The sequence below is a fragment of the Salvelinus fontinalis genome, chromosome 34 (assembly GCF_029448725.1).
Source record: "Salvelinus fontinalis isolate EN_2023a chromosome 34, ASM2944872v1, whole genome shotgun sequence".
NCBI lineage: Eukaryota > Metazoa > Chordata > Actinopteri > Salmoniformes > Salmonidae > Salvelinus > Salvelinus fontinalis.
Genome location: NC_074698.1, coordinates 31,712,616 through 31,737,325, shown reverse-complemented (window position 1 = coordinate 31,737,325; position 24,710 = coordinate 31,712,616). Strand labels below are relative to the sequence as shown.

General features: G+C 53.2%; 1 protein-coding gene across 1 annotated transcript in view; it reads left to right on the top strand.

Annotated features, from left to right (window-relative positions):
* LOC129833734 (trinucleotide repeat-containing gene 18 protein-like) overlaps positions 1 to 24,710 on the top strand; it is a 299,469-nt gene that overhangs the window by 32,931 nt on the left and 241,828 nt on the right. The window contains 2 exon segments of the mRNA XM_055898516.1: positions 3,587 to 3,721; positions 21,847 to 21,972. Coding sequence (XP_055754491.1) covers positions 3,587 to 3,721; positions 21,847 to 21,972 — 261 coding nt within the window.

Here is a 24,710-nt window from a genome sequence, read left to right as displayed (position 1 = left end):
GAAGGGTATTTATCTCTGGTGACTCACCTCTCCAGAATGAAGGGTATTTATCTCTGGTGACTCACCCTCTCCTCTCCAGAATGAAGGGTATTTATCTCTGGTGACTCACCCTCTCCTCTCCAGAATGAAGGGTATTTATCTCTGGTGACTCACCTTCTCTTCTCCAGAATGAAGGGTATTTATCTCTGGTGACTCTCCTCTCCAGAATGAAGGGTATTTATCTCTGGTGACTCACCTTCTCCTCTCCAGAATGAAGGGTATTTATCTCTGGTGACTCACCTTCTCCTCTCCAGAATGAAGGGTATTTATCTCTGGTGACTCTCCTCTCCAGAATGAAGGGTATTTATCTCTGGTGACTCACCCTCTCCTCTCCAGAATGAAGGGTATTTATCTCTAAATTCTACAATAGAGCTGTGTGTGTCGGTGGGTTTAGAGGAGGCTGTTTGTTAAGATAGTGACGTCAGACCCTGGGTATTTTAACATACCATGACACACACACCGCCCCCCCCCCCTAACAAGCCCAACCCTCTGTGTGTGACAGCTGATAGAGAGATAGAGAGATAGATAGATAGATACAGCTACAGTGTGTGTGTTGCTACAGTGTGTGTGTTGCTACAGTGTGTGTGTTGCTACAGTGTGTGTGTTGCTACAGTGTGTGTGTGTGTGTGTTGCTACAGTGTGTGTGTTGCTACAGTGTGTGTGTTGCTACAGTGTGTGTGTTGCTACAGTGTGTGTGTGTTGCTACAGTGTGTGTGTGTGTTGCTACAGTGTGTGTGTGTGTGTGTTGGTACAGTGTTTGTGTGTTGGTACTGTGTGTGTGTGTGTGTTGGTACAGTGTGTGTGTGTGTTGGTACAGTGTGTGTGTGTGTTGGTACAGTGTGTGTGTGTGTTGGTACTGTGTGTGTGTGTTGGTACAGTGTGTGTGTGTTGGTACAGTGTGTGTGTGTTGGTACAGTGTGTGTGTGAGTTGGTACTGTGTGTTGGTACAGTGTGTGTGTGTGTTGGTACAGTGTGTGTGTGAGTTGGTACTGTGTGTTGGTACAGTGTGTGTGTGTGTTGGTACAGTGTGTGTGTGTGTTGGTACAGTGTGTGTGTGGTCATTCTGTCAGTGACAGCTTTATGCCATCTTGTGTTTATTAATCTAAGACACACTGTGTGAGCACTGACCAGTGGAGATGGTGCCATGGTAACAGAGTGACTCAGCCTGTAAGCGTTCCCTGCTCCCGCTCTTCTTCTGTGGTGCTACCCTACAGAGTGGAGATGGTGCCATGGTAACAGAGTGACTCAGCCTGTAAGCGTTCCCTGCTCCCGCTCTTCTTCTGTGGTGCTACCCTACAGAGTGGAGATGGTGCCATGGTAACAGAGTGTGTGTGTGTGTGTGTGTGTGTGTGTGTGTGTGTGATTTGAGCAGGTCTGAATTTGCCTTTAGAGGCGTTAATAGACCTAGGTGGATGTGCTGGTTCTGGGAGTGGTGTGTTATTTAGAGACCTGGCCGTGTGTCTTTTACATTGCTGGGTGTTGCGCAGATTTACAAAGCACACAGGGGTGTGTGTGTGTGTGTGTGTGTGTGTGTGTGTGTGTGTGTGTGTGTGTGACAGGTTTAATACACTGGTTTAGCTGCAGGGAGACTCGGGGAAAACATGTCTCTACATCCCACAGGAGATCACACACACACACACACACACACACACACACACACACACACACACACACACACACACACACACACACACACACACACACACACACTAACTAACCCCGAGGCTGGCTGTGTCGTCTTCAGGGGTTCAAAAGGTCAAATAGTTGGTGACGTGAGGTGTGAAATGGAACTGTGTTTTGTGCAAATGCCCCTGAGACGCCCGTAGAGTGGGCTCATGGCCGCGGGGCTTTTACCCTCGGAGAGTGGGCTCATGGCCGCGGGGCTTTTACCCTCGGAGAGTGGGCTCATGGCCGCGGGCCTTTTACCCTCGGGGAGTGGGCTCACGGCCTTTTACCCTCGGAGAGTGGGCTCATGGCCGCGAGCCTTTTACCCTCGGAGAGTGGGCTCATGGCCGCGGGCCTTTTACCCTCGGAGAGTGGGCTCAGGGCCACGAGCCTTTTACCCCCGGAGAGTGGGCTCGGGGCCTTTTACCCCCGGAGAGTGGGCTCGGGGCCTTTTACCCTCGGAGAGTGGGCTCGGGGCCTTTTACCCTCGGAGAGTGGGCTCCGGGCCTTTTACCCTCGGAGAGTGGGCTCCGGGCCTTTTACCCTCGGAGAGTGGGCTCGGGGCCTTTTACCCTCGGAGAGTGGGCTCGGGGCCTTTTACCCTCGGAGAGTGGGCTCGGGGCCTTTTACCCTCGGAGAGTGGGCTCGGGGCCTTTTACCCTCGGAGAGTGGGCTCGGGGCCTTTTACCCTCGGAGAGTGGGCTCGGGGCCTTTTACCCTCGGAGAGTGGGCTCGGGGCCTTTTACCCTCGGAGAGTGGGCTCGGGGCCTTTTACCCTCGGAGAGTGGGCTCGGGGCCTTTTACCCTCGGAGAGTGGGCTCGGGGCCTTTTACCCCCGGAGAGTGGGCTCGGGGCCTTTTACCCCCGGAGAGTGGGCTCGGGGCCTTTTACCCCCGGAGAGTGGGCTCGGGGCCTTTTACCCCCGGAGAGTGGGCTCGGGGCCTTTTACCCCCGGAGAGTGGGCTCGGGGCCTTTTACCCCCGGAGAGTGGGCTCGGGGCCTTTTACCCCCGGAGAGTGGGCTCGGGGCCTTTTACCCCCGGAGAGTGGGCTCGGGGCCTTTTACCCCCGGAGAGTGGGCTCGGGGCCTTTTACCCCCGGAGAGTGGGCTCGGGGCCTTTTACCCCCGGAGAGTGGGCTCGGGGCCTTTTACCCCCGGAGAGTGGGCTCGGGGCCTTTTACCCCCGGAGAGTGGGCTCGGGGCCTTTTACCCCCGGAGAGTGGGCTCGGGGCCTTTTACCCCCGGAGAGTGGGCTCGGGGCCTTTTACCCCCGGAGAGTGGGCTCGGGGCCTTTTACCCCCGGAGAGTGGGCTCGGGGCCTTTTACCCCCGGAGAGTGGGCTCGGGGCCTTTTACCCCCGGAGAGTGGGCTCGGGGCCTTTTACCCCCGGAGAGTGGGCTCGGGGCCTTTTACCCCCGGAGAGTGGGCTCGGGGCCTTTTACCCCCGGAGAGTGGGCTCGGGGCCTTTTACCCCCGGAGAGTGGGCTCGGGGCCTTTTACCCCCGGAGAGTGGGCTCGGGGCCTTTTACCCCCGGAGAGTGGGCTCGGGGCCTTTTACCCCCGGAGAGTGGGCTCGGGGCCTTTTACCCCCGGAGAGTGGGCTCGGGGCCTTTTACCCCCGGAGAGTGGGCTCGGGGCCTTTTACCCCCGGAGAGTGGGCTCAGGGCCTTTTACCCTCGGAGAGTGGGCTCAGGGCCTTTTACCCTCGGAGAGTGGGCTTGGGGCCCATCTTATTCTGTTCCCTGTCCTATTAGTGTTGTTCATCCGGGCCTATGGGACATATTCTGATAGGTATGATGATGTCAGTCTGTATTGACTACTATATGTGTCTGTGTGTCTCGTCTCAATAAAGCTTCAAAGTCTTCGTATCTCATCCCTCCAGGTGATGCCTTCCCAGCAGCCTCCAGTCCCTTCCTGCCGGGCTATTCCGGCCACTCCCCCCTGACCTCTGACCCAGCCTACAGATCACCCAATCAGATGGCTCAGCTCTGGGCCTCACACGCTGCCGCCCACGAAGGTAACGTACTGTTTCAGACTGTTCTATCTGTGTTCCTATCTGCTCGCTTCACTACTGTCCTCTCTCTCCCCCTGTCCTCTCTCTCCCCCTGTCCTCTCTCTCTCCTCGTCCCTCAGCTCTCTCTCCCCCTGTCCTCTCTCTCCCCCTGTCCTCTCTCTCTCCTGCCCCACTTCTATCCCTCCCCCTGTCCTCTCTCTCTCCTCGTCCCTCAGCTCTCTCTCTCTCCTGCCCCACTTCTATCCCTCCCCCTGTCCTCTCTCTCCCCCTGTCCTCTCTCTCTCCTCGTCCCTCAGCTCTCTCTCTCTCCTGCCCCACTTCTATCCCTCCCCCTGTCCTCTCTCTCCCCCTGTCCTCTCTCTCTCCTCGTCCCTCAGCTCTCTCTCCCCCTGTCCTCTCTCTCCCCCTGTCCTCTCTCTCTCCTGCCCCACTTCTATCCCTCCCCCTGTCCTCTCTCTCTCCTCGTCCCTCAGCTCTCTCTCTCTCCTGCCCCACTTCTATCCCTCCCCCTGTCCTCTCTCTCCCCCTGTCCTCTCTCTCTCTCCTGCCCCACTTCTATCCCTCCCCCTGTCCTCTCTCTCCCCCTGTCCTCTCTCTCTCTCCTGCCCCACTTCTATCCCTCCCCCTGTCCTCTCTCTCCCCCTGTCCTCTCTCTCTCCTCGTCCCTCAGCTCTCTCTCTCTCCTGCCCCACTTCTATCCCTCCCCCTGTCCTCTCTCTCCCCCTGTCCTCTCTCTCTCTCCTGCCCCACTTCTATCCCTCCCCCTGTCCTCTCTCTCCCCCTGTCCTCTCTCTCTCTCCTGCCCCACTTCTATCCCTCCCCCTGTCCTCTCTCTCCCCCTGTCCTCTCTCTCTCTCCTGCCCCACTTCTATCCCTCCCCCTGTCCTCTCTCTCCCCCTGTCCTCTCTCTCTCCTCGTCCCTCAGCTCTCTCTCTCTCCTGCCCCACTTCTATCCCTCCCCCTGTCCTCTCTCTCCCCCTGTCCTCTCTCTCTCTCCTGCCCCACTTCTATCCCTCCCCCTGTCCTCTCTCTCCCCCTGTCCTCTCTCTCTCTCCTGCCCCACTTCTATCCCTCCCCCTGTCCTCTCTCTCCCCCTGTCCTCTCTCTCTCTCCTGCCCCACTTCTATCCCTCCCCCTGTCCTCTCTCTCCCCCTGTCCTCTCTCTCTCCTCGTCCCTCAGCTCTCTCTCTCTCCTGCCCCACTTCTATCCCTCCCCCTGTCCTCTCTCTCCCCCTGTCCTCTCTCTCTCTCCTGCCCCACTTCTATCCCTCCCCCTGTCCTCTCTCTCCCCCTGTCCTCTCTCTCTCTCCTGCCCCACTTCTATCCCTCCCCCTGTCCTCTCTCTCCCCCTGTCCTCTCTCTCTCTCCTGCCCCACTTCTATCCCTCCCCCTGTCCTCTCTCTCCCCCTGTCCTCTCTCTCTCTCCTGCCCCACTTCTATCCCTCCCCCTGTCCTCTCTCTCCCCCTGTCCTCTCTCTCCCCCTGTCCTCTCTCTCTCCTGCCCCACTTCTATCCCTCCCCCTGTCCTCTCTCTCTCCTCGTCCCTCAGCTCTCTCTCTCTCCTGCCCCACTTCTATCTCTCCCCCTGTCCTCTCTCTCCCCCTGTCCTCTCTCTCTCCCCCTGTCCTCTCTCTCTCCCCCTGTCCTCTCTCTCCCCCTGTCCTCTCTCTCTCCCCCTGTCCTCTCTCTCCCCCTGTCCTCTCTCTCTCCCCCTGTCCTCTCTCTCTCCTCGTCCCTCAGCTCTCTCTCCCCCTGTCCTCTCTCTCCCCCTGTCCTCTCTCTCTCCTGCCCCACTTCTATCCCTCCCCCTGTCCTCTCTCTCTCCTCGTCCCTCAGCTCTCTCTCTCTCCTGCCCCACTTCTATCCCTCCCCCTGTCCTCTCTCTCCCCCTGTCCTCTCTCTCTCTCCTGCCCCACTTCTATCCCTCCCCCTGTCCTCTCTCTCCCCCTGTCCTCTCTCTCTCCTCGTCCCTCAGCTCTCTCTCCTCCTGTCCTCTCTCTCCCCCTGTCCTCTCTCTCTCCTCGTCCCTCAGCTCTCTCTCTCTCCTGCCCCACTTCTATCCCTCCCCCTGTCCTCTCTCTCCCCCTGTCCTCTCTCTCTCCTCGTCCCTCATCTCTCTCTCTCCTGCTCCACTTCTATCCCTCCCCCTGTCCTCTCTCTCTCCTCGTCCCTCAGCTCTCTCTCTCTCCTGCCCCACTTCTATCCCTCCCCCTGTCCTCTCTCTCCCCCTGTCCTCTCTCTCTCTCCTGCCCCACTTCTATCCCTCCCCCTGTCCTCTCTCTCCCCCTGTCCTCTCTCTCTCCTCGTCCCTCAGCTCTCTCTCCTCCTGTCCTCTCTCTCCCCCTGTCCTCTCTCTCTCCTCGTCCCTCAGCTCTCTCTCCCCCTGTCCTCTCTCTCCCCCTGTCCTCTCTCTCTCCTCGTCCCTCAGCTCTCTCTCTCTCCTGCCCCACTTCTATCCCTCCCCCTGTCCTCTCTCTCTCCTCGTCCCTCAGCTCTCTCTCTCTCCTGCCCCACTTCTATCCCTCCCCCTGTCCTCTCTCTCCCCCTGTCCTCTCTCTCTCCTCGTCCCTCAGCTCTCTCTCCTCCTGTCCTCTCTCTCCCCCTGTCCTCTCTCTCTCCTCGTCCCTCAGCTCTCTCTCCCCCTGTCCTCTCTCTCCCCCTGTCCTCTCTCTCTCCTCGTCCCTCAGCTCTCTCTCTCCTGCCCCACTTCTATCCCTCCTCCGGTCCTGGAGGGAAGACAGGCACACCATTCTTTCTTTCTTTCTTCCTCCCCTCTCCCTTCTTCCTCCCCTCCCCTCTTCCTTCCCTCTCTCTCTCTCTCCTCCATCTCTCTGGGGAAGAGGTTGGTTTCATTCCAGAGGTCGTTGCAGGAATGGGACGTCTGTGTTTGAAGTGACACGGGAACTGCTGTTGGGAATGCTGTGGCTTGGTGTCACTAGCGTAGCGTTAGCATGACACTTGAGACGTTCTATATTAGGATCCAGTCTGAGGCAGAGGAGGTCAACCGTGTGTCTACAGGTCAGAGGTCAGTAGTAGGGATATCGTTTCCTGGGGTGTGTCTACAGGTCAGAGGTCAGGATCCAGTCTGAGGTAGAGGAGGTCAACCGTGTGTCTACAGGTCAGAGGTCAGTAGTAGGGATATCGATTCCTGGGGTGTGTCTACAGGTCAGAGGTCAGGATCCAGTCTGAGGCAGAGGAGGTCAACCGTGTGTCTACAGGTCAGAGGTCAGTAGTAGGGATATCGTTTCCTGGGGTGTGTCTACAGGTCAGAGGTCAGGATCCAGTCTGAGGCAGAGGAGGTCAACCGTGTGTCTACAGGTCAGAGGTCAGTAGTATCCAGTCTGAAGTAGAGGAGGTCAACCGTGTTTCTACAGGTCAGAGGTCAGGATCCAGTCTGAGGTAGAGGAGGTCAACCGTGTGTCTACAGGTCAGAGGTCAGGATCCAGTCTGAGGCAGAGGAGGTCACCCGTGTGTCTACAGGTCAGAGGTCAGGATCCAGTCTGAGGCAGAGGAGGTCAACTGTGTGTCTACAGGTCAGAGGTCAGTAGTATCCAGTCTGAGGTAGAAGAGGTCAACCGTGTGTCTACAGGTCAGGGGTCAGTAGTAGTGCTATCCATTCCTGGGGTGTGTCTACAGGTCAGAGGTCAGTAGTATCCATTCCTGGGGTGTGTCTACAGGTCAGGGGTCAGTAGTATCCATTCCTGGGGTGTGTCTACAGGTCAGAGGTCAGTAGTATCCATTCCTGGGGTGTGTCTACAGGTCAGAGGTCAGTAGTATCCATTCCTGGGGTGTGTCTACAGGTCAGAGGTCAGTAGTAGGGCTATCCATTCCCGGGGTGTGTCTACAGGTCAGGGGTCAGTAGTATCCATTCCTGGGGTGTGTCTACAGGTCAGAGGTCAGTAGTAGGGCTATCCATTCCTGGGGTGTGTCTACAGGTCAGGGGTCAGTAGTATCCATTCCTGGGGTGTGTCTACAGGTCAGAGGTCAGTAGTATCCATTCCTGGGGTGTGTCTACAGGTCAGAGGTCAGTAGGATCCATTCCTGGGGTGTGTCTACAGGTCAGAGGTCAGTAGGATCCATTCCTGGGGTGTGTCTACAGGTCAGAGGTCAGTAGGATCCATTCCTGGGGTGTGTCTACAGGTCAGGGGTCAGTAGTATCCATTCCTGGGGTGTGTCTACAGGTCAGGGGTCAGTAGTATCCATTCCTGGGGTGTGTCTACAGGTCAGGGGTCAGTAGTATCCATTCCTGGGGTGTGTCTACAGGTCAGAGGTCAGTAGTATCCATTCCTGGGGTGTGTCTACAGGTCGGAGGTCAGTAGTATCCATTCCTGGGGTGTGTCTACAGGTCAGGGGTCAGTAGTAGGGCTATCCATTCCTGGGGTGTGTCTACAGGTCAGAGGTCAGTAGGATCCATTCCTGGGGTGTGTCTACAGGTCAGGGGTCAGTAGTATCCATTCCTGGGGTGTGTCTACAGGTCAGGGGTCAGTAGTATCCATTCCTGGGGTGTGTCTACAGGTCAGGGGTCAGTAGTATCCATTCCTGGGGTGTGTCTACAGGTCAGAGGTCAGTAGTATCCATTCCTGGGGTGTGTCTACAGGTCAGAGGTCAGTAGTATCCATTCCTGGGGTGTGTCTACAGGTCAGAGGTCAGTAGTATCCATTCCTGGGGTGTGTCTACAGGTCAGGGGTCAGTAGTATCCATTCCTGGGGTGTGTCTACAGGTCAGGGGTCAGTAGTATCCATTCCTGGGGTGTGTCTACAGGTCAGAGGTCAGTAGTATCCATTCCTGGGGTGTGTCTACAGGTCAGAGGTCAGTAGTATCCATTCCTGGGGTGTGTCTACAGGTCAGGGGTCAGTAGTATCCATTCCTGGGGTGTGTCTACAGGTCAGAGGTCAGTAGTATCCATTCCTGGGGTGTGTCTACAGGTCAGAGGTCAGTAGTATCCATTCCTGGGGTGTGTCTACAGGTCAGAGGTCAGTAGTATCCATTCCTGGGGTGTGTCTACAGGTCAGAGGTCAGTAGTATCCATTCCTGGGGTGTGTCTACAGGTCAGAGGTCAGTAGTATCCATTCCTGGGGTGTGTCTACAGGTCAGAGGTCAGTAGTATCCATTCCTGGGGTGTGTCTACAGGTCAGAGGTCAGTAGTAGGGCTATCCATTCCTGGGGTGTGTCTACAGGTCAGGGGTCAGTAGTAGGGCTATCCATTCCTGGGGTGTGTCTACAGGTCAGGGGTCAGTAGTAGGGCTATCCATTCCTGGGGTGTGTCTACAGGTCAGAGGTCAGTAGTAGTGCTATCCATTCCTGGGGTGTGTCTACAGGTCAGGGGTCAGTAGTAGGGCTATCCATTCCTGGGGTGTGTCTACAGGTCAGAGGTCAGTAGTATCCATTCCTGGGGTGTGTCTACAGGTCAGGGGTCAGTAGTATCCATTCCTGGGGTGTGTCTACAGGTCAGGGGTCAGTAGTATTCATTCCTGGGGTTTGTCTACAGGTCAGAGGTCAGTAGTATCCATTCCTGGGGTGTGTCTACAGGTCAGAGGTCAGTAGTATCCATTCCTGGGGTGTGTCTACAGGTCAGAGGTCAGTAGTATCCATTCCTGGGGTGTGTCTACAGGTCAGAGGTCAGTAGTAGGGCTATCCATTCCTGGGGTGTGTCTACAGGTCAGAGGTCAGTAGTATCCATTCCTGGGGTGTGTCTACAGGTCAGAGGTCAGTAGTAGGGCTATCCATTCCTGGGGTGTGTCTACAGGTCAGAGGTCAGTAGTAGGGCTATCCATTCCTGGGGTGTGTCTACAGGTCAGAGGTCAGTAGTATCCATTCCTGGGGTGTGTCTACAGGTCAGAGGTCAGTAGTATCCATTCCTGGGGTGTGTCTACAGGTCAGGGGTCAGTAGTAGGGCTATCCATTCCTGGGGTGTGTCTACAGGTCAGGGGTCAGTAGTAGGGCTATCCATTCCTGGGGTGTGTCTACAGGTCAGAGGTCAGTAGTAGTGCTATCCATTCCTGGGGTGTGTCTACAGGTCAGGGGTCAGTAGTAGGGCTATCCATTCCTGGGGTGTGTCTACAGGTCAGAGGTCAGTAGTATCCATTCCTGGGGTGTGTCTACAGGTCAGGGGTCAGTAGTATCCATTCCTGGGGTGTGTCTACAGGTCAGGGGTCAGTAGTATCCATTCCTGGGGTTTTTCTACAGGTCAGAGGTCAGTAGTATCCATTCCTGGGGTGTGTCTACAGGTCAGAGGTCAGTAGTATCCATTCCTGGGGTGTGTCTACAGGTCAGAGGTCAGTAGTAGGGCTATCCATTCCTGGGGTGTGTCTACAGGTCAGAGGTCAGTAGTATCCATTCCTGGGGTGTGTCTACAGGTCAGAGGTCAGTAGTAGGGCTATCCATTCCTGGGGTGTGTCTACAGGTCAGAGGTCAGTAGTAGGGCTATCCATTCCTGGGGTGTGTCTACAGGTCAGAGGTCAGTAGTATCAATTCCTGGGGTGTGTCTACAGGTCAGAGGTCAGTAGTATCCATTCCTGGGGTGTGTCTACAGGTCAGAGGTCAGTAGTATCCATTCCTGGGGTGTGTCTACAGGTCAGAGGTCAGTAGTATCCATTCCTGGGGTGTGTCTACAGGTCAGAGGTCAGTAGTATCCATTCCTGGGGTGTGTCTACAGGTCAGAGGTCAGTAGTATCCATTCCTGGGGTGTATCTACAGGTCAGAGGTCAGTAGTATCCATTCCTGGGGTGTGTCTACAGGTCAGAGGTCAGTAGTATCCATTCCTGGGGTGTGTCTACAGGTCAGGGGTCAGTAGTATCCATTCCTGGGGTGTGTCTACAGGTCAGAGGTCAGTAGTATCCATTCCTGGGGTGTGTCTACAGGTCAGAGGTCAGTAGTATCCATTCCCGGGGTGTGTCTACAGGTCAGAGGTCAGTAGTATCCATTCCCGGGGTGTGTCTACAGGTCAGAGGTCAGTAGTATCCATTCCCGGGGTGTGTCTACAGGTCAGAGGTCAGTAGTATCCATTCCCGGGGTGTGTCTACAGGTCAGGGGTCAGTAGTATCCATTCCCGGGGTGTGTCTACAGGTCAGGGGTCAGTAGTAGGGCTATCCATTCCTGGGGTGTGTCTACAGGTCAGGGGTCAGTAGTATCCATTCCTGGGGTGTGTCTACAGGTCAGAGGTCAGTAGTATCAATTCCTGGGGTGTGTCTACAGGTCAGGGGTCAGTAGTATCCATTCCTGGGGTGTGTCTACAGGTCAGAGGTCAGTAGTATCCATTCCTGGGGTGTGTCTACAGGTCAGGGGTCAGTAGTATCCATTCCTGGGGTGTGTCTACAGGTCAGAGGTCAGTAGTATCCATTCCTGGGGTGTGTCTACAGGTCAGAGGTCAGTAGTATCCATTCCTGGGGTGTGTCTACAGGTCAGAGGTCAGTAGTAGGGCTATCCATTCCTGGGGTGTGTCTACAGGTCAGAGGTCAGTAGTATCCATTCCTGGGGTGTGTCTACAGGTCAGAGGTCAGTAGTATCCATTCCTGGGGTGTGTCTACAGGTCAGGGGTCAGTAGTATCCATTCCTGGGGTGTGTCTACAGGTCAGAGGTCAGTAGTATCCATTCCTGGGGTGTGTCTACAGGTCAGAGGTCAGTAGTATCCATTCCTGGGGTGTGTCTACAGGTCAGAGGTCAGTAGTATCCATTCCTGGGGTGTGTCTACAGGTCAGAGGTCAGTAGTATCCATTCCTGGGGTGTGTCTACAGGTCAGGGGTCAGTAGTAGGGCTATCCATTCCTGGGGTGTGTCTACAGGTCAGGGGTCAGTAGTAGGGCTATCCATTCCTGGGGTGTGTCTACAGGTCAGAGGTCAGTAGTAGTGCTATCCATTCCTGGGGTGTGTCTACAGGTCAGGGGTCAGTAGTAGGGCTATCCATTCCTGGGGTGTGTCTACAGGTCAGAGGTCAGTAGTATCCATTCCTGGGGTGTGTCTACAGGTCAGGGGTCAGTAGTATCCATTCCTGGGGTGTGTCTACAGGTCAGAGGTCAGTAGTATCCATTCCTGGGGTGTGTCTACAGGTCAGGGGTCAGTAGTATCCATTCCTGGGGTGTGTCTACAGGTCAGAGGTCAGTAGTATCCATTCCTGGGGTGTGTCTACAGGTCAGAGGTCAGTAGTATCCATTCCTGGGGTGTGTCTACAGGTCAGAGGTCAGTAGTATCCATTCCTGGGGTGTGTCTACAGGTCAGAGGTCAGTAGTATCCATTCCTGGGGTGTGTCTACAGGTCAGAGGTCAGTAGTATCCATTCCTGGGGTGTGTCTACAGGTCAGAGGTCAGTAGTAGGGCTATCCATTCCTGGGGTGTGTCTACAGGTCAGAGGTCAGTAGTATCCATTCCTGGGGTGTGTCTACAGGTCAGAGGTCAGTAGTAGGGCTATCCATTCCTGGGGTGTGTCTACAGGTCAGAGGTCAGTAGTATCCATTCCTGGGGTGTGTCTACAGGTCAGAGGTCAGTAGTATCCATTCCTGGGGTGTGTCTACAGGTCAGAGGTCAGTAGTATCCATTCCTGGGGTGTGTCTACAGGTCAGAGGTCAGTAGTATCCATTCCTGGGGTGTGTCTACAGGTCAGAGGTCAGTAGTATCCATTCCTGGGGTGTGTCTACAGGTCAGAGGTCAGTAGTATCCATTCCCGGGGTGTGTCTACAGGTCAGAGGTCAGTAGTATCCATTCCCGGGGTATGTCTACAGGTCAGGGGTCAGTAGTATCCATTCCCGGGGTGTGTCTACAGGTCAGGGGTCAGTAGTATCCATTCCTGGGGTGTGTCTACAGGTCAGGGGTCAGTAGTATCCATTCCTGGGGTGTGTCTACAGGTCAGGGGTCAGTAGTATCCATTCCTGGGGTGTGTCTACAGGTCAGGGGTCAGTTGTATCCATTCCTGGGGTGTGTCTACAGGTCAGAGGTCAGTAGTATCCATTCCTGGGGTGTGTCTACAGGTCAGAGGTCAGTAGTATCCATTCCTGGGGTGTGTCTACAGGTCAGAGGTCAGTAGTATCCATTCCTGGGGTGTGTCTACAGGTCAGAGGTCAGTAGTATCCATTCCTGGGGTGTGTCTACAGGTCAGAGGTCAGTAGTATCCATTCCTGGGGTGTGTCTACAGGTCAGAGGTCAGTAGTATCCATTCCTGGGGTGTGTCTACAGGTCAGAGGTCAGTAGTATCCATTCCTGGGGTGTGTCTACAGGTCAGAGGTCAGTAGTATCCATTCCTGGGGTGTGTCTACAGGTCAGAGGTCAGTAGTATCCATTCCTGGGGTGTGTCTACAGGTCAGAGGTCAGTAGTATCCATTCCTGGGGTGTGTCTACAGGTCAGAGGTCAGTAGTATCCATTCCTGGGGTGTGTCTACAGGTCAGAGGTCAGTAGTATCCATTCCTGGGGTGTGTCTACAGGTCAGAGGTCAGTAGTATCCATTCCTGGGGTGTGTCTACAGGTCAGGGGTCAGTAGTATCCATTCCTGGGGTGTGTCTACAGGTCAGAGGTCAGTAGTATCCATTCCTGGGGTGTGTCTACAGGTCAGAGGTCAGTAGTATCCATTCCTGGGGTGTGTCTACAGGTCAGGGGTCAGTAGTATCCATTCCTGGGGTGTGTCTACAGGTCAGAGGTCAGTAGTATCCATTCCTGGGGTGTGTCTACAGGTCAGAGGTCAGTAGTAGGGCTATCCATTCCTGGGGTGTGTCTACAGGTCAGAGGTCAGTAGTATCCATTCCTGGGGTGTGTCTACAGGTCAGAGGTCAGTAGTAGGGCTATCCATTCCTGGGGTGTGTCTACAGGTCAGAGGTCAGTAGTATCCATTCCTGGGGTGTGTCTACAGGTCAGAGGTCAGTAGTATCCATTCCTGGGGTGTGTCTACAGGTCAGAGGTCAGTAGTATCCATTCCTGGGGTGTGTCTACAGGTCAGGGGTCAGTAGTATCCATTCCTGGGGTGTGTCTACAGGTCAGAGGTCAGTAGTATCCATTCCTGGGGTGTGTCTACAGGTCAGAGGTCAGTAGTATCCATTCCTGGGGTGTGTCTACAGGTCAGGGGTCAGTAGTATCCATTCCTGGGGTGTGTCTACAGGTCAGGGGTCAGTTGTATCCATTCCTGGGGTGTGTCTACAGGTCAGAGGTCAGTAGTATCCATTCCTGGGGTGTGTCTACAGGTCAGAGGTCAGTAGTATCCATTCCTGGGGTGTGTCTACAGGTCAGAGGTCAGTAGTATCCATTCCTGGGGTGTGTCTACAGGTCAGAGGTCAGTAGTATCCATTCCTGGGGTGTGTCTACAGGTCAGAGGTCAGTAGTATCCATTCCTGGGGTGTGTCTACAGGTCAGAGGTCAGTAGTATCCATTCCTGGGGTGTGTCTACAGGTCAGAGGTCAGTAGTATCCATTCCTGGGGTGTGTCTACAGGTCAGAGGTCAGTAGTATCCATTCCTGGGGTGTGTCTACAGGTCAGAGGTCAGTAGTATCCATTCCTGGGGTGTGTCTACAGGTCAGAGGTCAGTAGTATCCATTCCTGGGGTGTGTCTACAGGTCAGAGGTCAGTAGTATCCATTCCTGGGGTGTGTCTACAGGTCAGAGGTCAGTAGTAGGGCTATCCATTCCTGGGGTGTGTCTACAGGTCAGGGGTCAGTAGTATCCATTCCTGGGGTGTGTCTACAGGTCAGAGGTCAGTAGTATCCATTCCTGGGGTGTGTCTACAGGTCAGAGGTCAGTAGTATCCATTCCTGGGGTGTGTCTACAGGTCAGGGGTCAGTAGTATCCATTCCTGGGGTGTGTCTACAGGTCAGAGGTCAGTAGTATCCATTCCTGGGGTGTGTCTACAGGTCAGAGGTCAGTAGTATCCATTCCTGGGGTGTGTCTACAGGTCAGAGGTCAGTAGTAGGGCTATCCATTCCTGGGGTGTGTCTACAGGTCAGAGGTCAGTAGTATCCATTCCTGGGGTGTGTCTACAGGTCAGAGGTCAGTAGTATCCATTCCTGGGGTGTGTCTACAGGTCAGAGGTCAGTAGTATCCATTCCTGGGGTGTGTCTACAGGTCAGGGGTCAGTAGTATCCATTCCTGGGGTGTGTCTACAGGTCAGAGGTCAGTAGTATCCATTCCTGGGGTGTGTCTACAGGTCAGAGGTCAGTAGTATCCATTCCTGGGGTGTGTCTACAGGTCAGAGGTCAGTAGTATCCATTCCTGGGGTGTGTCTACAGGTCAGAGGTCAGTAGTATCCATTCCTGGGGTGTGTCTACAGGTCAGAGGTCAGTAGTATCCATTCCTGGGGTGTGTCTACAGGTCAGGGGTCAGTAGTAGGGCTATCCATTCCTGGGGTGTGTCTACAGGTCAGGGGTCAGTAGTAGGGCTATCCATTCCTGGGGTGTGTCTACAGGTCAGAGGTCAGTAGTAGTGCTATCCATTCCTGGGGTGTGTCTACAGGTCAGGGGTCAGTAGTAGGGCTATCCATTCCTGGGGTGTGTCTACAGGTCAGAGGTCAGTAGTATCCATTCCTGGGGTGTGTCTACAGGTCAGGGGTCAGTAGTATCCATTCCTGGGGTGTGTCTACAGGTCAGAGGTCAGTAGTGTCCATTCCTGGGGTGTGTCTACAGGTCAGGGGTCAGTAGTATCCATTCCTGGGGTGTGTCTACAGGTCAGAGGTCAGTAGTATCCATTCCTGGGGTGTGTCTACAGGTCAGAGGTCAGTAGTATCCATTCCTGGGGTGTGTCTACAGGTCAGAGGTCAGTAGTATCCATTCCTGGGGTGTGTCTACAGGTCAGAGGTCAGTAGTATCCATTCCTGGGGTGTGTCTACAGGTCAGAGGTCAGTAGTATCCATTCCTGGGGTGTGTCTACAGGTCAGAGGTCAGTAGTAGGGCTATCCATTCCTGGGGTGTGTCTACAGGTCAGAGGTCAGTAGTATCCATTCCCGGGGTGTGTCTACAGGTCAGGGGTCAGTAGTAGGGCTATCCATTCCTGGGGTGTGTCTACAGGTCAGGGGTCAGTAGTATCCATTCCTGGGGTGTGTCTACAGGTCAGAGGTCAGTAGTATCCATTCCTGGGGTGTGTCTACAGGTCAGAGGTCAGTAGTATCCATTCCTGGGGTGTGTCTACAGGTCAGGGGTCAGTAGGATCCATTCCTGGGGTGTGTCTACAGGTCAGAGGTCAGTAGTATCCATTCCTGGGGTGTGTCTACAGGTCAGAGGTCAGTAGTATCCATTCCTGGGGTGTGTCTACAGGTCAGAGGTCAGTAGTAGGGCTATCCATTCCTGGGGTGTGTCTACAGGTCAGAGGTCAGTAGTAGGGCTATCCATTCCTGGGGTGTGTCTACAGGTCAGGGGTCAGTAGTATCCATTCCTGGGGTGTGTCTACAGGTCAGAGGTCAGTAGTATCCATTCCTGGGGTGTGTCTACAGGTCAGAGGTCAGTAGTATCCATTCCTGGGGTGTGTCTACAGGTCAGGGGTCAGTAGGATCCATTCCTGGGGTGTGTCTACAGGTCAGAGGTCAGTAGTATCCATTCCTGGGGTGTGTCTACAGGTCAGGGGTCAGTAGTATCCATTCCTGGGGTGTGTCTACAGGTCAGGGGTCAGTAGTAGGGCTATCCATTCCTGGGGTGTGTCTACAGGTCAGAGGTCAGTAGTATCCATTCCTGGGGTGTGTCTACAGGTCAGAGGTCAGTAGTATCCATTCCTGGGGTGTGTCTACAGGTCAGAGGTCAGTAGTATCCATTCCTGGGGTGTGTCTACAGGTCAGAGGTCAGTAGTATCCATTCCTGGGGTGTGTCTACAGGTCAGAGGTCAGTAGTATCCATTCCTGGGGTGTGTCTACAGGTCAGAGGTCAGTAGTATCCATTCCTGGGGTGTGTCTACAGGTCAGAGGTCAGTAGTATCCATTCCTGGGGTGTGTCTACAGGTCAGAGGTCAGTAGTATCCATTCCTGGGGTGTGTCTACAGGTCAGAGGTCAGTAGTATCCATTCCTGGGGTGTGTCTACAGGTCAGAGGTCAGTAGTATCCATTCCTGGGGTGTGTCTACAGGTCAGAGGTCAGTAGTATCCATTCCTGGGGTGTGTCTACAGGTCAGAGGTCAGTAGTAGGGCTATCCATTCCTGGGGTGTGTCTACAGGTCAGGGGTCAGTAGTATCCATTCCTGGGGTGTGTCTACAGGTCAGAGGTCAGTAGTATCCATTCCTGGGGTGTGTCTACAGGTCAGAGGTCAGTAGTATCCATTCCTGGGGTGTGTCTACAGGTCAGGGGTCAGTAGTATCCATTCCTGGGGTGTGTCTACAGGTCAGAGGTCAGTAGTATCCATTCCTGGGGTGTGTCTACAGGTCAGAGGTCAGTAGTATCCATTCCTGGGGTGTGTCTACAGGTCAGAGGTCAGTAGTAGGGCTATCCATTCCTGGGGTGTGTCTACAGGTCAGAGGTCAGTAGTATCCATTCCTGGGGTGTGTCTACAGGTCAGAGGTCAGTAGTATCCATTCCTGGGGTGTGTCTACAGGTCAGAGGTCAGTAGTATCCATTCCTGGGGTGTGTCTACAGGTCAGGGGTCAGTAGTATCCATTCCTGGGGTGTGTCTACAGGTCAGAGGTCAGTAGTATCCATTCCTGGGGTGTGTCTACAGGTCAGAGGTCAGTAGTATCCATTCCTGGGGTGTGTCTACAGGTCAGAGGTCAGTAGTATCCATTCCTGGGGTGTGTCTACAGGTCAGAGGTCAGTAGTATCCATTCCTGGGGTGTGTCTACAGGTCAGGGGTCAGTAGTAGGGCTATCCATTCCTGGGGTGTGTCTACAGGTCAGGGGTCAGTAGTAGGGCTATCCATTCCTGGGGTGTGTCTACAGGTCAGAGGTCAGTAGTAGTGCTATCCATTCCTGGGGTGTGTCTACAGGTCAGGGGTCAGTAGTAGGGCTATCCATTCCTGGGGTGTGTCTACAGGTCAGAGGTCAGTAGTATCCATTCCTGGGGTGTGTCTACAGGTCAGGGGTCAGTAGTATCCATTCCTGGGGTGTGTCTACAGGTCAGAGGTCAGTAGTGTCCATTCCTGGGGTGTGTCTACAGGTCAGGGGTCAGTAGTATCCATTCCTGGGGTGTGTCTACAGGTCAGAGGTCAGTAGTATCCATTCCTGGGGTGTGTCTACAGGTCAGAGGTCAGTAGTATCCATTCCTGGGGTGTGTCTACAGGTCAGAGGTCAGTAGTATCCATTCCTGGGGTGTGTCTACAGGTCAGAGGTCAGTAGTATCCATTCCTGGGGTGTGTCTACAGGTCAGAGGTCAGTAGTATCCATTCCTGGGGTGTGTCTACAGGTCAGAGGTCAGTAGTAGGGCTATCCATTCCTGGGGTGTGTCTACAGGTCAGAGGTCAGTAGTATCCATTCCTGGGGTGTGTCTACAGGTCAGAGGTCAGTAGTAGGGCTATCCATTCCTGGGGTGTGTCTACAGGTCAGAGGTCAGTAGTATCCATTCCTGGGGTGTGTCTACAGGTCAGAGGTCAGTAGTATCCATTCCTGGGGTGTGTCTACAGGTCAGAGGTCAGTAGTATCCATTCCTGGGGTGTGTCTACAGGTCAGAGGTCAGTAGTATCCATTCCTGGGGTGTGTCTACAGGTCAGAGGTCAGTAGTATCCATTCCTGGGGTGTGTCTACAGGTCAGAGGTCAGTAGTATCCATTCCCGGGGTGTGTCTACAGGTCAGAGGTCAGTAGTATCCATTCCCGGGGTATGTCTACAGGTCAGGGGTCAGTAGTATCCATTCCCGGGGTGTGTCTACAGGTCAGGGGTCAGTAGTAGGGCTATCCATTCCTGGGGTGTGTCTACAGGTCAGGGGTCAGTAGTATCCATTCCTGGGGTGTGTCTACAGGTCAGAGGTCAGTAGTATCCATTCCTGGGGTGTGTCTACAGGTCAGAGGTCAGTAGTATCCATTCCTGGGGTGTGTCTACAGGTCAGGGGTCAGTAGGATCCATTCCTGGGGTGTGTCTACAGGTCAGAGGTCAGTAGTATCCATTCCTGGGGTGTGTCTACAGGTCAGAGGTCAGTAGTATCCATTCCTGGGGTGTGTCTACAGGTCAGAGGTCAGTAGTAGGGCTATCCATTCCTGGGGTGTGTCTACAGGTCAGAGGTCAGTAGTAGGGCTATCCATTCCTGGGGTGTGTCTACAGGTCAGGGGTCAGTAGTATCCATTCCTGGGGTGTGTCTACAGGTCAGAGGTCAGTAGTATCCATTCCTGGGGTGTGTCTACAGGTCAGAGGTCAGTAGTATCCATTCCTGGGGTGTGTCTACAGGTCAGGGGTCAGTAGGATCCATTCCTGGGGTGTGTCTACAGGTCAGAGGTCAGTAGTATCCATTCCTGGGGTGTGTCTACAGGTCAGGGGTCAGTAGTATCCATTCCTGGGGTGTGTCTACAGGTCAGGGGTCAGTAGTAGGGCTATCCATTCCTGGGGTGTGTCTACAGGTCAGAGGTCAGTAGTATCCATTCCTGGGGTGTGTCTACAGGTCAGGGGTCGGTAGTATCCATTCCTGGGGTGTGTCTACAGGTCAGAGGTCAGTAGTAGGGCTATCCATTCCTGGGGTGTGTCTACAGGTCAGAGGTCAGTAGTATCCATTCCTGGGGTGTGTCTACAGGTCAGGGGTCGGTAGTATCCATTCCTGGGGTGTGTCTACAGGTCAGAGGTCAGTAGTATCCATTCCTGGGGTGTGTCTACAGGTCAGAGGTCAGTAGTAGTGCTATCCATTCCTGGGGTGTGTCTACAGGTCAGGGGTCGGTAGTATCCATTCCTGGGGTGTGTCTACAGGTCAGAGGTCAGTAGTATCCATTCCTGGGGTGTGTCTACAGGTCAGAGGTCAGTAGTATCCATTCCTGGGGTGTGTCTACAGGTCAGAGGACAGTAGTATCCATTCCTGGGGTGTGTCTACAGGTCAGGGGTCAGTAGTATCCATTCCTGGGGTGTGTCTACAGGTCAGAGGTCAGTAGTATCCATTCCTGGGGTGTGTCTACAGGTCAGGGGTCAGTAGTATCCATTCCTGGGGTGTGTCTACAGGTCAGAGGACAGTAGTAGGGCTATCCATTCCTGGGGTGTGTCTACAGGTCAGGGGTCGTAGTAGGGCTATCCATTCCTGGGGTGTGTCTACAGGTCAGAGGTCAGTAGGATCCATTCCTGGGGTGTGTCTACAGGTCAGAGGTCAGTATTATCCATTCCTGGGGTGTGTCTACAGGTCAGAGGTCAGTATCCATTCCTGGGGTGTGTCTACAGGTCAGGGGTCAGTAGTATCCATTCCTGGGGTGTGTCTACAGGTCAGAGGTCAGTAGTAGGGCTATCCATTCCTGGGGTGTGTCTACAGGTCAGAGGTCAGTAGTATCCATTCCTGGGGTGTGTCTACAGGTCAGAGGTCAGTAGTATCCATTCCTGGGGTGTGTCTACAGGTCAGAGGTCAGTAGTATCCATTCCTGGGGTGTGTCTACAGGTCAGAGGTCAGTAGTATCCATTCCTGGGGTGTGTCTACAGGTCAGAGGTCAGTAGTATCCATTCCTGGGGTGTGTCTACAGGTCAGAGGTCAGTAGTATCCATTCCTGGGGTGTGTCTACAGGTCAGGGGTCAGTAGTAGGGCTATCCATTCCTGGGGTGTGTCTACAGGTCAGAGGTCAGTAGTATCCATTCCTGGGGTGTTTCTACAGGTCAGAGGCCAGTAGTATCCATTCCTGGGGTGTGTCTACAGGTCAGAGGTCAGTATTATCCATTCCTGGGGTGTGTCTACAGGTCAGAGGTCAGTATCCATTCCTGGGGTGTGTCTACAGGTCAGGGGTCAGTAGTATCCATTCCTGGGGTGTGTCTACAGGTCAGAGGTCAGTAGTAGGGCTATCCATTCCTGGGGTGTGTCTACAGGTCAGAGGTCAGTAGTATCCATTCCTGGGGTGTGTCTACAGGTCAGAGGCCAGTAGTATCCATTCCTGGGGTGTGTCTACAGGTCAGAGGTCAGTAGTATCCATTCCTGGGGTGTGTCTACAGGTCAGAGGTCAGTAGTATCCATTCTTTGGGTGTGTCTACAGGTCAGAGGTCAGTAGTATCCATTCCTGGGGTGTGTCTACAGGTCAGAGGTCAGTAGTATCCATTCCTGGGGTGTGTCTACAGGTCAGGGGTCAGTAGTATCCATTCCTGGGGTGTGTCTACAGGTCAGAGGTCAGATGTAGGGCTATCCATTCCTGGGGTGTGTCTACAGGTCAGAGGTCAGTAGTATCCATTCCTGGGGTGTGTCTACAGGTCAGAGGTCAGTAGTATCCATTCCTGGGGTGTGTCTACAGGTCAGAGGTCAGTAGTATCCATTCCTGGGGTGTGTCTACAGGTCAGGGGTCAGTAGTATCCATTCCTGGGGTGTGTCTACAGGTCAGAGGTCAGTAGTAGGGCTATCCATTCCTGGGGTGTGTCTACAGGTCAGGGGTCAGTAGTATCCATTCCTGGGGTGTGTCTACAGGTCAGGGGTCAGTAGTAGGGCTATCCATTCCTGGGGTGTGTCTACAGGTCAGGGGTCAGTATCCATTCCTGGGGTGTGTCTACAGGTCAGGGGTCAGTAGTATCCATTCCTGGGGTGTGTCTACAGGTCAGGGGTCAGTAGTAGGGCTATCCATTCCTGGGGTGTGTCTACAGGTCAGAGGTCAGTAGTATCCATTCCTGGGGTGTGTCTACAGGTCAGAGGTCAGTAGTATCCATTCCTGGGGTGTGTCTACAGGTCAGAGGTCAGTAGTATCCATTCCTGGGGTGTGTCTACAGGTCAGAGGTCAGTAGTATCCATTCCTGGGGTGTGTCTACAGGTCAGGGGTCAGTAGTATCCATTCCTGGGGTGTGTCTACAGGTCAGGGGTCAGTAGTATCCATTCCTGGGGTGTGTCTACAGGTCAGGGGTCAGTAGTATCCATTCCTGGGGTGTGTCTACAGGTCAGGGGTCAGTAGTATCCATTCCTGGGGTGTGTCTACAGGTCAGAGGTCAGTAGTATCCATTCCTGGGGTGTGTCTACAGGTCAGAGGTCAGTAGGATCCATTCCTGGGGTGTGTCTACAGGTCAGAGGTCAGTAGGATCCATTCCTGGGGTACCCACCTCCTAAGGAGTACAGGTATTTCGCTCTGTCCCAGAACCTACCCAGCTGATGTGTGTTGTTGCTCCTCCAGGCTACGCCCCTCTCCCAGGCGGTCTGTACCCCAGCCCCTACCACCTCCCCCTGGGTAACCTGGAGCCTCCTCCCCCCTCGCTGGGCTTGGCTCAGCACCACCACCTCTACAACGCACCACACCAAGGTCAGTACACACTACCACTTCTATACCGCACTACGAGACCCAAAATATTCACTCCTTTCCAACCATACTGGCTTCAGGCTGAAATACCGTCTCATTTCAGTCTCTTCAAACCATACTGCCTTCAGGCTGAAATACCGTCTCATTTCAGTCTCTTCAAACCATACTGCCTTCAGGCTGAAATACCGTCTCATTTCAGTCTCTTCAAACCATACTGCCTTCAGGCTGAAATACCCAACTCATTTCAGTCTCTTCAAACCATACCGCCTTCAGGCTGAAATACCGTCTCATTTCAGTCTCTTCAAACCATACTGCCTTCAGGCTGAAATACCCGTCCCATTTCAGTCTCTTCAAACCATACTGCCTTCAGGCTGAAATACCGTCTCATTTCAGTCTCTTCAAACCATACTGCCTTCAGGCTGAAATACCGTCTCATTTCAGTCTCTTCAAACCATACCGCCTTCAGGCTGAAATACCGTCTCATTTCAGTCTCTTCAAACCATACTGCCTTCAGACTGAAATACCGTCTCATTTCAGTCTCTTCAAACCATACTGCCTTCAGGCTGAAATACCGTCTCATTTCAGTCTCTTCAAACCATACTGCCTTCAGGCTGAAATACCCGTCTCATTTCAGTCTCTTCAAACCATACTGCCTTCAGGCTGAAATACCCGTCTCATTTCAGTCTCTTCAAACCATACTGCCTTCAGGCTGAAATACCCGTCTCATTTCAGTCTCTTCAAACCATACTGCCTTCAGGCTGAAATACCGTCTCATTTCAGTCTCTTCAAACCATACTGCCTTCAGGCTGAAATACCCGTCTCATTTCAGTCTCTTCAAACCATACTGCCTTCAGGCTGAAATACCGTCTCATTTCAGTCTCTTCAAACCATACTGCCTTCAGGCTGAAATACCGTCTCATTTCAGTCTCTTCAAACCATACTGCCTTCAGGCTGAAATACCCGTCTCATTTCAGTCTCTTCAAACCATACTGCCTTCAGGCTGAAATACCGTCTCATTTCAGTCTCTTCAAACCATACTGCCTTCAGGCTGAAATACCGTCTCATTTCAGTCTCTTCAAACCATACTGCCTTCAGGCTGAAATACCCGTCTCATTTCAGTCTCTTCAAACCATACTGCCTTCAGGCTGAAATACCGTCTCATTTCAGTCTCTTCAAACCATACTGCCTTCAGGCTGAAATACCCGTCTCATTTCAGTCTCTTCAAACCATACTGCCTTCAGGCTGAAATACCGTCTCATTTCAGTCTCTTCAAACCATACTGCCTTCAGGCTGAAATACCGTCTCATTTCAGTCTCTTCAAACCATACTGCCTTCAGGCTGAAATACCCGTCTCATTTCAGTCTCTTCAAACCATACTGCCTTCAGGCTGAAATACCGTCTCATTTCAGTCTCTTCAAACCATACTGCCTTCAGGCTGAAATACCGTCTCATTTCAGTCTCTTCAAACCATACTGCCTTCAGGCTGAAATACCGTCTCATTTCAGTCTCTTCAAACCATACTGCCTTCAGGCTGAAATACCGTCTCATTTCAGTCTCTTCAAACCATACTGCCTTCAGGCTGAAATACCGTCTCATTTCAGTCTCTTCAAACCATACTGCCTTCAGGCTGAAATACCGTCTCATTTCAGTCTCTTCAAACCATACTGCCTTCAGGCTGAAATACCGTCTCATTTCAGTCTCTTCAAACCATACTGCCTTCAGGCTGAAATACCCGTCTCATTTCAGTCTCTTCAAACCATACTGCCTTCAGGCTGAAATACCGTCTCATTTCAGTCTCTTCAAACCATACTGCCTTCAGGCTGAAATACCGTCTCATTTCAGTCTCTTCAAACCATACTGCCTTCAGGCTGAAATACCGTCTCATTTCAGTCTCTTCAAACCATACTGCCTTCAGGCTGAAATACCGTCTCATTTCAGTCTCTTCAAACCATACTGCCTTCAGGCTGAAATACCCGTCTCATTTCAGTCTCTTCAAACCATACTGCCTTCAGGCTGAAATACCGTCTCATTTCAGTCTCTTCAAACCATACTGCCTTCAGGCTGAAATACCCGTCTCATTTCAGTCTCTTCAAACCATACTGCCTTCAGGCTGAAATACCGTCTCATTTCAGTCTCTTCAAACCATACTGCCTTCAGGCTGAAATACCCGTCTCATTTCAGTCTCTTCAAACCATACTGCCTTCAGGCTGAAATACCGTCTCATTTCAGTCTCTTCAAACCATACTGCCTTCAGGCTGAAATACCCGTCTCATTTCAGTCTCTTCAAACCATACTGCCTTCAGGCTGAAATACCGTCTCATTTCAGTCTCTTCAAACCATACTGCCTTCAGGCTGAAATACCGTCTCATTTCAGTCTCTTCAAACCATACTGCCTTCAGGCTGAAATACCGTCTCATTTCAGTCTCTTCAAACCATACTGCCTTCAGGCTGAAATACCGTCTCATTTCAGTCTCTTCAAACCATACTGCCTTCAGGCTGAAATACCGTCTCATTTCAGTCTCTTCAAACCATACTGCCTTCAGGCTGAAATACCGTCTCATTTCAGTCTCTTCAAACCATACTGCCTTCAGGCTGAAATACCCGTCTCATTTCAGTCTCTTCAAACCATACTGCCTTCAGGCTGAAATACCCGTCTCATTTCAGTCTCTTCAAACCATACTGCCTTCAGGCTGAAATACCGTCTCATTTCAGTCTCTTCAAACCATACTGCCTTCAGGCTG